At 41.2% G+C, this 17,332-nt stretch overlaps 1 protein-coding gene across 1 annotated transcript in view; it reads left to right on the top strand.

The window, feature by feature from the left end:
• PTPRN2 (protein tyrosine phosphatase receptor type N2) overlaps positions 1-17,332 on the top strand; it is a 1,178,570-nt gene that overhangs the window by 1,039,387 nt on the left and 121,851 nt on the right. The window contains exon 14 of the mRNA XM_069729718.1: positions 15,502-15,696. Within this exon, the coding sequence (XP_069585819.1) occupies positions 15,502-15,696 (195 nt within the window). The remainder of the gene's footprint in view (positions 1-15,501; positions 15,697-17,332) is intronic.

Raw genomic sequence — 17,332 nt, forward strand, 5'->3', positions numbered from 1 at the left:
AAAAAAAAACCTACGCTTTGCTCACCTTTCCCTGATCCAACGCTGTGTCTCTGCTGCTGCTCCCGTTGTCTGTTATTTTCTGACGTTACATCGACAACGCTGCAACCAATCAGTGATATCAGTGGCGCTGAGCTCAGTGATTGTCTGCAGCACTGTTAGCATGACATCAGATAATAATAGACACATGGAGCAGCAGCGGAGACTGAGGAGGGGGAAGTAAAGGTCAGTTTGTTTGTTTTTTTAACACAAATTGCAGCCGGGGATAAGGATTTCCGAAAACGGAACCGAAACCGCAAAACCCCTTTAGGCTATGTGCCCACGTTGCGGATTTCTGTGCGGATTTTTACGCTCAGCTTTTGAAAAATCCGCAGGTAAAACGCACTGTGTTTTACCTGCGGATTACCCGCGGATTTCCTGCGTTTTTTGTGTGGATTTCACCTGCGTTTTTACACCTGCGGATTCCTATTGAGGAGCAGGTGTAAAACGCTGCGGAATCAGCACAAAGAATTGACATGCTGCGGAAAATAAACCGCTGCGTTTCCGCTCGGTATTTTCCATGTGCACTGCGGATTTGGTTTCCCATAGGTTTACATGGTACTGTAAACCGCATGGCAAACTGCTGCAAAATCCGCAACGTGTGCACATAGCCTAATACTGAACGTCTACACATACCCTTATGGTCCGGGACCCATCTCCCACTGCTACTTCTGCGCCCTGTATTAACTATTACCCTGACTATGCATGAACCCCATTTATTTGCTGATGAGACTGCAGGGACATATAATAACCTTCTGGTGCTACTGCCATTTTTGTATCCATTATTATATGTATTATGGGTACAAAAAGCAAAAAAAAAAGGTTTAATATAAAAGCTCCACATTGATTTACAAGTGGTTACATCAATGATATTGCTATTCGCAGTCACCGGGGACTTGTGGCAGAGATCTTGGACATGTCACAGAGATCCACAGTCACCGGGGACTTGTGGCAGAGATCTTGGACATGTCACAGAGATCCACAGTGACTCCCAAGACATTTTTAGTAAGATGCCCTTTTAATGCGCTGAATATTGCAGGAAACTCATTTACTATTGCACGAGAACTCAGAATTCGCACTAATCTAAACATCACATTTTTTTAATCATAAATTATAAAGTGTCCGCGCCTCGAAGGAAGATTATTTCACGAGAACTATTGCATTTGCTAATCTAGGCTTTGTATTCGACAGGAGCTGCGGTGTAAAAAAAATATCCGCTTTCTAAAGCATAAATAATCTTCCTTCATATAAAGAGGTTATTATAATGGAAGCATATAGGAAGCAGACCCCCGTCCACCTGTAATGGCATCCGCAGCCTGTATTAGCATTGGGTACATAGCTCTAACAGCAGGAGTGGTGGGCTTCACGCTGGGAATCAAAACGCTGCTGCAGTGTGTTCCAGAGCTGCACTCGATGACTGGTGGCCAAGAGACGGAAGCAGCATCACGCAGAGTCCCAGCCACATTTTATTATGTTAGGCTAATTGATTCTGGTGCATAAAGCTGCACGGCCGTGGAGTTATATTCAGCTATGAATCAATCATAAAGTCAAAAGGTATACCCTGAAAATTGGAAAAAAAACGAAATCTAATTACTGGCTGCTATAATTACTGGACACTGTAAGGGGGCTCAAGGCAATGTGCTCCGAAAGGTGTTTTAAGTAAGCACTCCATCACGTAGCACCTACTGCAACACGGGAAAGCCATTAACCATCGCTTTAGTAACGCTGCATATGGTACATCGCATCGACCAGAAGTGCAGCGTAGAATACTCACACAAAAAATCAGATTGGCAATGCTGCTTTTTACTCATTTTTAATTTTAGGATTTTAAAATGTAGTGAAATAACTATAATTCTGAGTATGAATACAATCTTAAAACATCTAAATAAAAGTTTCCAAATTGTACATTAAGAGGAAACATTTGATATTTTTGGCTAGAATTTTGGGCAAATGTTGAAAGTACTCATAGGGGTGCTGCAAAGCCCTAAAATGTGGTGAAAGGGTACAATGCATTCTAATACTCTAATTATAGGGGATTGTCCACTTTTGACTCCTCCCAGTAAGTGAAAAGGTCTCGCAATATTTTTATATATGTATGTGCTATGGTGTAAGTGTATTAAAGGGAACCTGTCATCAGAAAAAAAAACACTGCTAACGTGCAGATATGGGGTTAATAGCATTACGCCTGTACTCACCCAAACTCTGTATGTAGAAAATTAACTTTATTCTCCACGGCAGCGTTCCGGTTTCAGTCACGGGGGCGGCGCCAGCGCTGGTTCAGTCACCATTCTGTGTATAGAGAGCGGGGTCTGTAAATGAAGCCCCCAGGACTGACTGACACTGGTTAATTTTCTCCCCACACGGTGTTTGGCTACGTTTGGGTGCCAGGCAGGTTAATAACGCTATTAACAATATTAACCTGCAGAATAACCCCATGTCTGTGTTTTTTTCTGGTGACATGTTCCCTTTAAATTACTTACCGCTGTCCTATCCAGCTGCCAGCGCGGCTCTAGTGCTCTTCTGGCCCATGTGACTCAACAGCTCGCATTATGTGGAGTGGTAGCAGCTTTTTTCATGGAAATCTTTTAGACTCAGAATTAGGCCGGTGTCACACTTGTAACTGTAATGCGAGAAACTCTCGCGAGTCTTTTGCCTTAATACCCGGCATTGCTGCCGGCACTCGGGACCAGAGTATGCGGCTGCATGTATTTCTATGCAGCTGAATGCTGCAGTCCAAACCACCGGTGGCAGTGCCGGGTATTGAGGCGAAAGACTCGCTCGAGTTTCTCGCATTACAGTTGCAAGTGTGACACCAGCCTAAGCAGGCACGGACTGGGGCTGAAATTCAGTCCTGGCATTTGAAATCACACAGGCCCATGTTGTCCCCGTCCCCATGAACCAGATGGGATATATTACTAATATTACCCTGGATGGAGGAAAGGAAGTTTGTCTACAAGACCCATATTTCTAATGATACCCGTGGCCTGATGGGGTAAGTGACGGAGTCAGCGACTTTGTGCTCCATCACAGCTCTTAACAGTATGGGTGTCTTGAGAACACCGATTCTGTTAACAACATAGCAGACAAAGCAGCCCATGACCAGACAGGCCCTTCTGGCATTTGCCAGAATTGCCAGATGGCCAGTCCGGCACCCTGGGCCTAAGACTTCATATACTTACATCAAGAAAGAGACTTCTGGACCATACACAAACCCCTGTGTGAGCCGGCTAGTCTGAGTTGAGGTGTTGTGGTCCAGAAGAAGAGGAATGGAGTGGTGCTGGAAACTGAGGGAGACAGTAATCTAATACACTTATTCTACATTATATACATATTTAAAAGGGATTAAGACAAACAAAAATTTCTGTAAAATCTGTTTTTTGCTAATGAGTTGTCCCATTATTGGGACAACCAGCCATCATCGGTAGTCAGCTTTTGTACCTGGCAGCTAGTGTTTATATACCCTGCAGAGCGACTGTAGGGAGTATGAAGTCTTACATGGTGCCTATGGGAACGCATGGATAGAGGCTTGGTCCTCCACACACTTAGGCACTTTTTTGAAGCCACTCTCTAGTCCAACTAAATGTTAGAAATCCTACAATGAAGAACTCCCTTCTGTTAAATAAAAATGCACTACTAATATTTTGGAATATGTTTTTTCCAAACCAATTTCTTAAATTATAGACATTTTCCTGACCATGGTTTTCTATTATCACCTTCTTACTTCTTTTGTTGAATTTCTTTTATACTGTACTACTGTTTGTACTGATTGTGTGATTCATCTAGTAGTAGTGTAGCCTATTTATGTTTATATTAAAAATTTACCAGATGACTGAGTTCAAATCTCCAGACATTTCCTGCTTGTCCTGTGCCTGCCGATAGCTTGTGATATGCATGGGGGTACAGTGGTTTTGCTAGTTACTACACTGTAGACTGACTGTTCTCTTCCACAATGCAGTGATGGCCCCTTATTATGGAAGCTTAGCCAAGTCATTAGTAGCAGCCTTCATCTTACCAATGGGTTATTTGCTCAGATTTTGTTTCCAGGTGTTATACCTTGGCATTGTTAATTGATATTTTCCTTCTTATTCTTCTTATTGGAAGGAGTTATCTCCCCTAGATAGAATCTCATCAGCACCATCTCAGTAATGGGACAGTCTGTCCACACTGAATACAGATTTTACCTCAAAATTGAGAATTTTGATAATGACCGATGAATTTTGTAAGAAGCAGATTTCTCCCATGACATCTATTACAAAGTTGCTTATTTTCACGTGAACTATTGATTTATGAAATAAAAATTAAAATCACGGTTACTCTTTAAAGAATTATCTAAAATAAATCTATCTATCTAGAATTATCTGTCTATCCATCCATACATCCATCTATCTATCTGTCCATCTACTAAATTATCTATGAGATATTAGTTCCACATTGACCTGTTGTTCTTTGAGGATAAGAATTCGACACTGTATAAGTAAGTATTGAAAATGTTAAAATCGTCCAAAAAGCCTCAAAATGAATACCTAGCTCCTTTATAAAGCAGTGTGCTTTGATATTATATAGTTGACGCTTCATGTTTGGCGTTTTCATAGATCGAGAGCTCAACCCAAGATTTTCTCGTCTTCAGTATTTCCAGTTCTGGTTTAGAAATCCAAAGTGGTAAAAAAATGCATAAAATGCTTCAGATCTGCTGCAGATTTCTGCTCTGAAAATCTGCAGCACACGTTGATATGCTGCAAACTGAAAATTCCCCAAGCAGCAGGTGTCATGACTGTCGGAGGCCAGCGGGTCAATAAAGGCTGCCTTGGACAGACTTGGCACAAACCACTCCATCTGGCAGATTCCAGAGGAACCCCAACCTTCACCCTTTAACCCCTGTAGAGGGATCTGGCTTTACAATGGGGTGCAGTGGATTGTTTCCATAGAAGGGCTGCGGTCCAGAGGAGTGAACCAAAGGCAGGAAGGGTCACCAAGCAGGGTCAAAGACAAGAGGTCACGTCAGGAACAGAATCGCAAAACAAGGGCATTGTTAAATTCACACTGAGGTCAGAAAATAAGAGGAATCAGGAAAGCACCACAAACAAGGCCAAGAGCACAATCCAGGAAGCTAAACGAATTGACTGGCAGTGGAAGTCAGAAACCCAGGGGTTTAAATAGCAGACAGCCCCAACCTGGGCTCTCAGAAAGGAGTGATGAAAACCAGACAATTAACCTCATAGCATCCTGATCTAGCGTCACCAAAAGTCCCAGGAATTAAACAGGACCACTGCTCTCATGCTTCCCCCTTCAACAAAGGTGTGGTGCCACCTATAGGAAATAGCAGGATCAAAATGGACATGAACCAGTTCAGATGTTAATTTACAGATGCGATTTTGTAAATTATCAATTTAATAGGATACAGCAACATTTCCTAGACTTATTGGACAGTGTTATTTAGGGGAATCGTTTTGTCGATTAGATGGAGCAAATGGAAGGTATTGCAAAGGACGCCAAGTAACCTAAGAGCATCTCTCCTATGTCATACTGGTGTGCAGATATATATGACATTTCAGGGGCCCTTTTGCACCAGGTTCCTGACGCTTCAGAGTAAACCTCAAAAGTGACTTATACCTGCAGTATTTCATCCATAAGCAATTAGGAACATACGTAAATGGTTGGATGCATTTATTTTTGGTGATTAACATTGCCCTGTGGAGTATTATAGTTGGAAAAGCCAAGCAATGAAAAATGTACGACAAGGTGTCACAGAAGAAAAAGTAGTGATTCCTCCATATGGGGTACCATGCCCTTAAGATATATTAAATAGTTAAATGGGTAATTGACTGCCAAAGCGAACTCAGGCGTATACATGTGAAACAAGAACCTCAATATAAATTCCATTTCACCGAGGGTAGGAAGTCCTGCATTTCTGTGACCTTGACATTTCCGAACATGTTTGGCAGCGGAGCCATACACTTAGCGTACGTGCCCGGGGAAATAGAATGTGTTCTAAGTGAGATTTCCATCATTCTGTAAACAGCACGAGTGGGACCATTGACATTTGTCATCTTCCAACTAATGTACTAGGCAAAGGAATGGTTTAATGGTCAGGACATTGCCTCTAAGTGGGTGACCACAGCTCGGGTCTGCAGATCCACTCCACTAGTAATCTGTAGCCAGGTGGACTAACTTCATGATTTTTTTTATTTTCTACTAGGATAGCCTGATTCATTCAACTTAAGAGTAATGTAATCATAAAACGTAATGAAAAATAAAAATAGTAATCGGATGCAGAAATGTGTACTTTGATATTCCGATATTGAACATGATGTAAAGTTTGCAAAAGGAACAATTCTATTTCTATTGCTAGTCATTTATTTAATGTATTTGTAATTTATTTATTTTACTCACTTTTATAACAGTGATTGCAGCACGTAATATAATTTTGAGAACAAAATGGCACAATGTTAAACTTCAAACCAATTTTTCTGCCCTTGTACTAATAAACAGTTGTTGGATAGTTGCAACTATAGTTTTTTAGGGCAGGTGCAGGCGACCGAATATATTCTCTCATTCAAGAGAATCTGGTCGATCACGGTTTGATCCTATCCTCTCGGATGAGGAGAAGATGGAGAAAAAAAATTCTCCATCTTCTCCATTCTGTCAGTCGGAAGAAATCGGGCTGCACTCTTATGCCATCTGCGTACAGTCTGATGTTTGACTGGCATGGCCATGTTGGAACAAACTCAGTCATGTTGCAAATTTTTTCCTTCAACAGACTCTGTCAGAGGAAAAATTCGGAGATGAGCATGATCCCATAGACTAACTTTGGTCTGAGTACTATTTGGTGTTTTGTTGGATGATGATCACATTCGGACCGAACATGCGGTCGTCTGCACGAGCCCTTGTAGGAATAAATCAAGGAGATTTTTCAAAACTCGTAAAGGAAAGGTGGATACTCTCAGAGACTGAAGATGGGTTCATGGGAAATTTACTGAGCCCATTTTCAGTCTTGGAAGCCTACATTTTAGTGATCGATAGGGTTCTTAGCATCTGGGCCACCTGCAAAAAAAATTCTACATTTTTGACATATTAGTTAAGCTTTGTTGCAATTTTGTCATTTTCACATTCGGAATGAAAACTAGATGCTTACAGCCCCATTATTTTTCATAGTGATGCTCTCATTCACAATCAGACACTTAATTTGCTCTTGGAATTGACTTGCCAACCTTAAAGCGTCTGTCTGCCGAATCTCAAAATTACCAAATTACTTCACCCACGTCTAGTAATAGCTAAGGACTTACCAATCAATTTACATTTGTGAATCTTGAACCTAGTAAATTAATTCGCTCATAGTTATTATTTAATGAAAGTTTTCAACCTTAAACTAAAACTTTGTGCCCAGTATACATGAATACATACTGCTTGCGTTATGGATGAGTAGTGTATGTGAATACTCTGTGTACTTGAATTTATGTTTAGGGCATGACTGAAAAAATATCTCATACTGTCTCATCTAGTTCTGTTGGACTTCAGGCTATAAAAGTAAAGTTTATTTTACTTGTCTTAATTGTAGTGCACTACACAGACCGACCGCCGCTACTAAATTACCGCCACTTAGTAAATATTTTCTGATCCATGGTTTAATAGCCTGTTTACACAGGCAGGCCACAGTAAATGACGTATACTGGATGATCAGTAATAAATTGTTCAATGTTCATAGGCTGCCATAGTTCTCGGCTGCACAAGTCCTGTTTACACAGGAGAATCTGCTGCCAAGCATTATAATCTTTTGTGCTGCTCAAAATATCATTTCACCCAATGAACAAGTGTTTTGCTCATTCATCGGGGGACCTTTAACCTATTTACAATAAAAGATTATTGTGAAATGAGGGCACTCTTAAAGGCGCATGTTTACGATAATCTTTCAGTGTGAGTACGTCTTTAATTGTGCTATTTTACTTGACCCACTTTTTAGTAAAAAAAAAAAAAGGAGAGTAGCAGGGAGCAAATCAGACTATGTAAAGCTGTTCTACTGGCAGTGTGAGACTCCAGCTGTGAAGGATGACATCAGAGATCACCCAGTATTCCACCGTTGCCACTACTTGTGAAGGATGACACCAGAGAGATCACAAAGAATCCCTCCACTGCCACCACAAGTGATGAACCTGCACCTCCCTCGCCACCCAATGGCACTATTTCATCAGCAAGATCACGTGGTATGGTCTCCTCACTTTTACCAACGTGATATTCCGCCTCCACTGGGGACATGTAAGGTCAGCTTGGTGCAGTTTTACACACACACACCCTGTCCACATGGGCCCAGGGAGGCACGGGGAGTGAGAGGATGTGGCCCACGCAGTCACTGACTTGACACTACTCTCGCACACAACCCTGATAGGCTGAGAGGCCCCTTTCCCTAGCACAAGTTAAACAGAGCGCTGCCAGCCCGGTATGACTGCCACCAGTTCCTTGTTAGATATAAGCCTGGTCTGTTAACAGGATTATATAAGGCCAGAAACCAGCCCCGGTAGCATGGAAAGTTAAACCGAGAAAAGGATTCGTGGATTGAGATAAAAGAGCAGCCCAAGGTTAAATTATATATTTAATTACCTTAAGGGCATACTAGACAATACATTACAAACACAATGGTTACCCATATGCAATGGTCAGATATGCAAATACAATAGTGGTGGAACAAAATATTAAAACAGAATATATGTCAGTCTTCAGGGGATGTTAGATCAAGGGTGCACTGGGATGCAAGAGGGCATGGACTGCCAGGTGGCTCCTAGGTCCTTTACAGCATGTTACTTGACATGGCTCCCACTGTGGAAGTGGACCGCATGCATAACAAAGAGAGTGACCACATGGTCTTACACTAGCCTTTATCTTCTTTGGGTCACTCCCCTTCTGCCCTCTGGGCTGAACCCAATTCCCCTCCCCTCGCCTCTGCAGCTAAAAACTCTAAAACCTATAAAACATCATAACCCCCTTCTGTATGGTCCTAGGGCGGCAGTTCTGGCACCATCGGATCCAGCCGAACCCATGCTATGCGTAGAGACCAAACAAGCCTTCACTACCTGTCTTCTACTAGATGTTCTGTGTAATTCGCGCTATGGACAGAAGTATTGGGACACCTCCACATTACACCCACAGGAGCTTTTATGACATCCTATTCTAAATGCATAGGCATTAACATGGAGTTGGTCCCCGCTTTGAAGCTAATATAGCTTCCAGTCTTTAGCCCATTCATCCAAAGGAGTATTTGTGAGGTCAGACATTCATGTTGGACTCATAATTTCCATTATAGTTCATCACAATGGTGTTGGATGGGGTTGAGCTCAGGACTCTGTACGGCCAGTAAAGTTCTTCCACACCAAAATTATCTTCTATGCTAAAGCATTAAGATTTCCCCTCTCTGGAACTAATGTCTAGTTAGTCCAATCCCAGAAATACAACTCGCATAACATTTTCCACCAAACTTTACAGTTGGCTCAGTGCAGTCAAGCAGGTAATGTTTTTCTGGTGTTCGCAAAAAGACAGACTCGTCTATAAGACTGCAGGTAGAGAACCATGATTTCACATTCTGCAGAACACATTTCCAAATGCTCCAGAGTCCATTGGTGGCATGCTTTACACCACTTCATCCGACGCTCAGCATTGTGCTTGGTGACTTAAGGCTTGATTTTATACACTTATGGCAATGGAACAGAATGAAAACCTGAATTCAGTAATAAAGAAGAGTGTCCCAATACTTCTTGACCATATGTGTAGCTGTTGGCCAAATATGTATTTTACCCTATAGTAATCTGAAATATGTGGCCAGCCTTAGTCCAGACTAAAATATAAATATGCAGCTTTTTTACACTTTATATTAGACTGCCAGATCCAGGCAGGAGGCAGCTGTTTCGAGAAAATGAAAAGAAAGCTGCCACAACCCCGCTCTTCAAGTATAGACGCACATATAATTGGGGCAGCTTGTGCAAGTGCATCGGGGTCCTGTATGTAAGGGTGCCCATTTGCACCACTTGAATAGATAAAATTGTGCATTATTGTGAGCTATTGGACTGCAAAGGGCCCATATGTTGTTCTGGCACAGGGGCCCTCTGCTGTTTGTGCCCGCTAGTGACTTTGAGTAACCAGTCCATAAGATCCAAAGCGGATCACAAAACTTGTTTGGCTGCTTTTGTTGGCCAGCAGGAAGTTGTGATTTTCGGTGTCATTATGAGTGGGTTCGGGCTCTGAGACAGAGACAGGGAGGGAGCAGGAATAGTAGAAGAATGCAACACAAACAGAACGGAGGAATGGGGTCAATTCTAAAGTTTTAAAACAATAGTAGGAGGCAAAGTATTTTATTAAATATATATATATATATATACATATATATATATATATACAGTTAGGGCCAGAAATATTTGGACAGTGACACAAGTTTTGTTATTTTAGCTGTTTACAAAAACATGTTCAGAAATACAATTATATATATAATATGGGCTGAAAGTGCACACTCCCAGCTGCAATATGATAGTTTCCACATCCAAATCGGAGAAAGGGTTTAGGAATCATAGCTCTGTAATGCATAGCGTCCTCTTTTTCAAGAGACCAAAAGTAATTGGACAATGGACTCTAAGGGCTGCAATTAACTCTGAAGGCGTCTCCCTCGTTAACCTGTAATCAATGAAGTAGTTAAAAGGTCAGGGGTGGATTCCAGGTGTGTGGTTTTGCATTTGGAAGCTGTAGCTGTGAGCAGACAACATGCGGTCAAAGGAACTCTCAATTGAGGTGAAGCAGAACATCCTGAGGCTGAAAAAAAGAAAAAATCCATCAGAGAGATAGCAGACATGCTTGGAGTAGCAAAATCAACAGTTGGGTACATTCTGAGAAAAAAGGAATTGACTGGTGAGCTTGGGAACTCAAAAAGGCCTGGGCATCCACGGATGACAACAGTGGTGGATGATCGCCGCATACTTAATTTGGTGAAGAAGAACCCATTCACAACATCAACTGAAGTCCAGAACACTCTCAGTGAAGTAGGTGTATCTGTCTCTAAGTCAACAATAAAGAGAAGACTCCATGACAGTAAATACAAAGGGTTCACATCTAGATGCAAACCATTCATCAATACCAAAAATAGACAGGCCAGAGTTAAATTTGCAGAAAAACACCTCAAGAAGCCAGCTCAGTTCTGGAAAAGTATTCTATGGACAGATGAGACAAAGATCAACCTGTACCAGAATGATGGGAAGAAAAAAGTTTGGAGAAGAAAGGGAACGGCACATGATCCAAGGCACACCACATCCTCTGTAAAACATGGTGGAGGCAACGTGATGGCATGGGCATGCATGGCTTTCAATGGCACTGGGTCACTTGTGTTTATTGATGACATAAGAGCAGACAAGAGTAGCCGGATGAATTCTGAAGTGTACCGGGATATACTTTCAGCCCAGATTCAGCCAAATGCTGCAAAGTTGATTGGACGGCGCTTCATAGTACAGATGGACAATGACCCCAAGCATACATCCAAAGCTACCCAGGAGTTCATGAGTGCCAAAAAGTGGAACATTCTGCAATGGCCAAGTCAATCTCCAGATCTAAACCCAATTGAGCATGCATTTCACTTGCTCAAATCCAGACTTAAGACGGAAAGACCCACAAACAAGCAAGACCTGAAGGCTGCGGCTGTAAAGGCCCTGCAAAGCATTAAGAAGGAGGAAACCCAGCGTTTGGTGATGTCCATGGGTTCCAGACTTAAGGCAGTGATTGCCTCCAAAGGATTTGCAACAAAATATTGAAAATAAAAATATTTTGTTTGGGTTATGTTTATTTGTCCAATTACTTTTGACCTCCTAAAATGTGGAGTGTTTGTAAAGAAATGTGTACAATTCCTACATTTTCTATCAGATATTTTTGTTCAACCCTTCAAATTAAACGTTACAATCTGCACTTGAATTCTGTTGTAGAGGTTTCATTTCAAATCCAATGTGGTGGCATGCAGAGCCCAACTCGCGAAAATTGTGTCACTGGCCAAATATTTCTGGCCCTAACTGTATATATATGTGTGTGTGTGTGTGTGTGTGTGATTCATTACAACCTGATTTAATGAGTACTTACATGTTTTCTGCGCGTTGCTGCAGGTCACCACATCTGTACACCAGTCAGTGACATGAAGAGTTCAAATAAGGTGAAGAGAAGGATTTAAGAGATGGACCTGATATGGCCTCAATGTGTATCTTAAATCTAGCATGTTTTCCTGTCACATTCCTCCGTGTCTCTTACATTAAAATGATCTGACAATAACCTTGCTTGTCTAAGAAATTTATGTCAAGAGTATTATCTAAGGAAAGTTCTCGTGGTTGGATTGGAAGGCAATTTTTCATAAAAAACAAATTCATTTTACATTACTCGGAAACTCATGCCGATGACTACATTTGCTGAGAATAACATTTGTCATTGGCTACTATTTATGGCCAATTTCTCTTGTGAGAAATACAGAAAGCAACCAATCAGATTACAGTTCTTATTATGCTACGACAGGTAAAAATGAAGAGTGCCCTGAGTGGTTGTCATGGGTGGCACAACTTTTTTATTATCTCCTACCATTATTTTCTCATTTGGCTCTCAGTCTCCTGCTACCGACCATCCTAGGGGTTATGATTTCCTCTGTATTGTTGAGATGATAACACCAGTAAAAGCAGAGATGTGTCTTTTCTTACCTTTGCTTTCAGCTTGACATATCTTAAAACAGGTAGAACAAGATGACCGACTTTGAAAAAGCAATCAAACATAATTTTATAGTATTTTGCTGCGAAAAGTCCATGAATTTTGTGCCTATATGTGGCCACCTATTGGTAATGGAGTGGTGTGAAACTCAGCCTGTTAAAGGTTTTACTAGCGTGTTGCGATAATATATTACATTTTGCTCATGAGAAATTGGAGTCCTTAAAAGGGACTTGTATTGACAAAATAAAAGCTTTCCCAGGGGACTATACATATAGAAATAACAAACTTGTTAATACTCACCTACCTGCACCCTCCTGGATCCAGCACCGTCCGTTCTATGGTCTGTACTGGGCACAGGAAGTGGAGACGTCACTGTTCAGCCAATCGGGCAGCTGGTTGAATGGTGGAATCTCCACTTCATCTGCCCCCACAGACCATGGAGTGACCTGTGCTGGTTGGTGAGTATTATTGATTTTGTTATTATTTACATATCCACACATCCAGTCCCATATGCAAGCTTTTATTTTGCCCAGGCAACCTCTTTAACCAAATTCAGCACAATGTTGTGGACACATTTGCATTTTAAATCATTGATTTATCCTCATCCTTCTGTCAGTTTTTTTTTTACAACATGATCATCACTACATTGCCATCGGGGTTATTTGGACAGCATTCAGATTCCAGAACTTCAAACTGGTGTATTTATGCATTGATAAGAAGGTCAAGACTTGGCAAGCGGTAGCTAAATTAGGCAGCTGATATTGGTACTATTGAAAAGGGGAACACTTTTCTTTTTTTTCCCTAGGGTATTCTCAAACTACTGACTTGGGCACCAGGCGAGCTTACCCCAACTTTCATGGTGTCCATAATATTTATAACATAGAACAATTTTGGGCAAAGTGCGTAACAACTCCTTCAGCTTCCATAATTGCATCCATATTGGTTGATGTACAGTCATGTGTACTAAATGACATAGGGAACTGAAGCTTTACAAAAAAACTCAGGGTGAAAATTGAGCATATCTACATGACTTTTGTGCATGGTTTTGCAGTTTTTGAGTTCTTTAAAAATGTACCTAGAATTGTTTGAACACGTGATCTCCAAAACAGATAAGGATAAAATAAATAAAGTTTATTCGTCCATCAAAAAATAAAAAAATGCACACATTAAAAACAGGACATCCTGGAAGAAGTTACTCTCCTACACATTTCGAACCGCTATAAGTGTGCAGCTCTTATTCATGAATTGTGCACTTATACCGGTTCAAAACATGTAGGTAAATACTGCTTTTTTTAGGATATCCTGTTCTTGATGAGTGCATTTTTTATATTTTGATGGACCAATAACCTTTCTTGATTTTGTCCTTATGTTTTGTAGATGAAGTGCTGGACTTCTCTTCCATGTTTTCAATTAGGTGCATAAGCTCAACTACAGCTGAGGCATCTGTGTATACCCTTACTAAAGAGATACGTTTGATGATTCCAAGGTTGAAAAAAAAATTGCATATTAGTACATTTTAGTTAATACATTGGTGTCTATATATAAAAAAAAAAGCTTTTAACCATTGGACTCTGAATCTAAGCATCATACCATTTCATTGGTGGGTATGCAAAGTAGCTCTCCTCCAGGAAGAAGAAATCTGTCTTTCCACTGCCACCTATTGGAAGTAGCTACCCTAAAAGCTAAGAGCTTGGAACATGACTAAGAATATTTAGTCAGCGTTTTATCCAAAAAGAAATGACACCCAGGTGTAGACAGCTGTTTCCAGGTTCTTGTCCCACATCAGTACAGAACAGGGTCGAGATTGGCTGGGTGATAGACTTTTGATGGACGTCTAGAAGGAACTCTTGGCATTGCACTGTAATTTTGCAGCACTAGGTCCAAGGTTTGAATTTGACGTGGGAAAAACGTGTGGAGAAAGGTTCACATGAGAAGTTCCTACATTACAAATAGGGAATTAGAGATTTTGTGTAGTGATGAGTGCAAGTGCTCGTTACTTGAGTTGCCGAGGGTGTTCGGGTATACACTGAGTATCGTAGGTGCTCGAGTGACGTGTTCACGTTCCTTTGCTTCGTGGCTATTAGACAGTCACAAAACGTGCAGATTGCCCATGTTTGACAGGAAAACACCTGAGCACCCTTGGCAAACTCGAGTAACGAGCACTTGCGCTTATCACTAATCACAGGCAGTATTCAACAGTGGACACTAACCAATGTACAGAGTTGCAGTGTTCCACTATGTCCATTACTTACATCTCGCCGCTGCATGAGTAGATATCAGCTGATCAGTGCTGGATCCAGGTGTTGGACCTCCACCGATCTCATAATGTTGTCCTATCCAACATTAAGTAAACAAGTTTCTAAAGTTGATATCTGCCATTTACCGCACTCATTCTTTCTCTAGTCTTATATATCTTTTTGGTGTTTATGAAGACAGCTATTCGCTAATCAGCAATAATCTTGGCAGGATAAAATTATAGTTAATTATTCCAAACCTGGCAGTGATATTTATCAGATATGCGGCTCTCACGTTCCCTTTTTTTTCTACTGTGTTTATATGCAGTGTGAATCTGGTAAGCGTAGATGAGTACATGACGTGCAGAACGCTGTTCTTGCATGTCGGCTGAAGAAGAATGGCAGATTTTCTCTTAAATCCACACTAAAAATGTACAGTTTCTTGGCATGAGCTGACAAAAAATTTCCCTTGGGGTCAACATTAATTCCATATTATTCATATTGTGTGCCTCTCTCTGCATTCTTGTAGGAGCTATGCCGTCAGCGGATGGCTGTCAAGTCATCAGATCGCCCAGAACCTCTGCACAGTTCTCGCATCAATAGCATCTCATCACAGTTCAGTGATGGACCAATGGCCAGCCCCACCGCACGGAGCAGCACATCGTCCTGGAGTGAGGAACCCGTGCAGTCAAATATGGACATCTCCACCGGTCACATGATACTGGTAAGGATTATTGCTGCTCTGTTCTTCTCTTTGTAGACTCGTCTAACTGGTTCCAAGGACTATGATCCTTGAGGTTTTGCTTTTTATAAAAATAAAACTGCTATTATCATTCCCAAATATGTATGTAAATTTTCCTGGAAGGCCTTAGACCTGGAGATTTGTGAGATGAAATACTGATCATGAGGAAAGACAGTTTTCTGAACTTCCTATTGCTGAACAGTTCTAATATAATGCAAGGAACCTTTGTTTAAAATTTTTTGTTATTTTTCTGTTTTTCCTGTCATCCTTTTAAGTAGAGGAAGAAAGGGGACATGGAGGCTGCACGCACACAGCGAGCACCCCAAAATATTCCCCTCACCACACTGATCTGCTTCCAAAGTAGTGTCCATAATGTGCAAGGAGAAGGTCAAACATGACCATCAAAAATCCAATGGAACTGTAGGGGAGAGGACCTACAGTAGTTAATGGATAATAATCGCTTTAAATGAATATTGTGTCTTTAAAACCTTGATTGCAAATTATGTTGGATGGATGTTGGATGTGCAATACTGAGTTCTTGTATCTCCGAAATATACAGTAAATACCATAACATCATGCGTGCCAATAAAAAAATCTAAAATTCACTGTTGCAATGTAAAATATTAAAGTAAAGGAGGCGGCTTAAAATATTTTGGTTAGCTGCATTATATTGAGTTGTGGTCATTTGTATAAAAAAAAGCTTTGATTATTTATTCACACCCTCCACTGGAAACATTGAACAGATGCTCAATGGTACATAGATTAAATCTACACTTCTGTACATGGGAAAGCAGAACATCTATCACAGGTGGTCATTAAAGAGACTCTCACATGGAGCTGCCACACCAAACTGCCACCAGCATTTTTACATTTATTTACAGTATATAAACTTTCTTAAAAACACAGTGTACAAAAAATTAACCGCTATTAGTAGAGTTGGTACGAAACGATTCCCATATCTCATTCCATCGGCCACAACAGTGATTTGTGACTGTGGCACAGGAGCGGGAGAACCACCTCTTAGATACGGTAGTCTCCTGCTCTTCTTGTGATTAGCCGGCCTGGCGTGATGTCACATATGTGTCACGCTGCACCATTGGCGTCACGCCAGGCCGGCTAGTCAAAAAGAAGAGCCAAAGATGATGGCAGGTAAGAGGCGGTTCTCCCGCTCCCATGTCGTGGCTGATGGAATGGGGCTTGCAAATTAATTCGCACTAACTCTAGCTCTTAGTCATCTGGGTGATTTTCATCCGTACCCTGTGTATGTGAGACAGAATGCCAGAACTTCCTTCTGTAGCAGAGCGCTATCTCTGATTCCTTGCTTCTGGCGCATGCGCAATGTGCAGGTGAAGTTGAGGCAAATAGACCAGGAAGGTTTTCAGGAGTTACTCTGGTAATGTTGGACCCACTTTGGCATGTCAATCAGGCAGCAATTGACATGATTACACACTACACAGCATGACTATACAAAGGAATGGCCTGCCCAGATGACTGTTTGTGAGTAATTTACATATTCCATTCATTAGATAATAGGTTAGTTTTTACACCAGATCTTTTCAAAAAGCATGTATGTAGCTTTGTAAGAGAGTAGATTAAGATGGTGCTGGGAGTTTAATGT

This window comes from Ranitomeya imitator, chromosome 6 (genome assembly GCF_032444005.1).
Source record: "Ranitomeya imitator isolate aRanImi1 chromosome 6, aRanImi1.pri, whole genome shotgun sequence".
Classification (NCBI taxonomy): domain Eukaryota; kingdom Metazoa; phylum Chordata; class Amphibia; order Anura; family Dendrobatidae; genus Ranitomeya; species Ranitomeya imitator.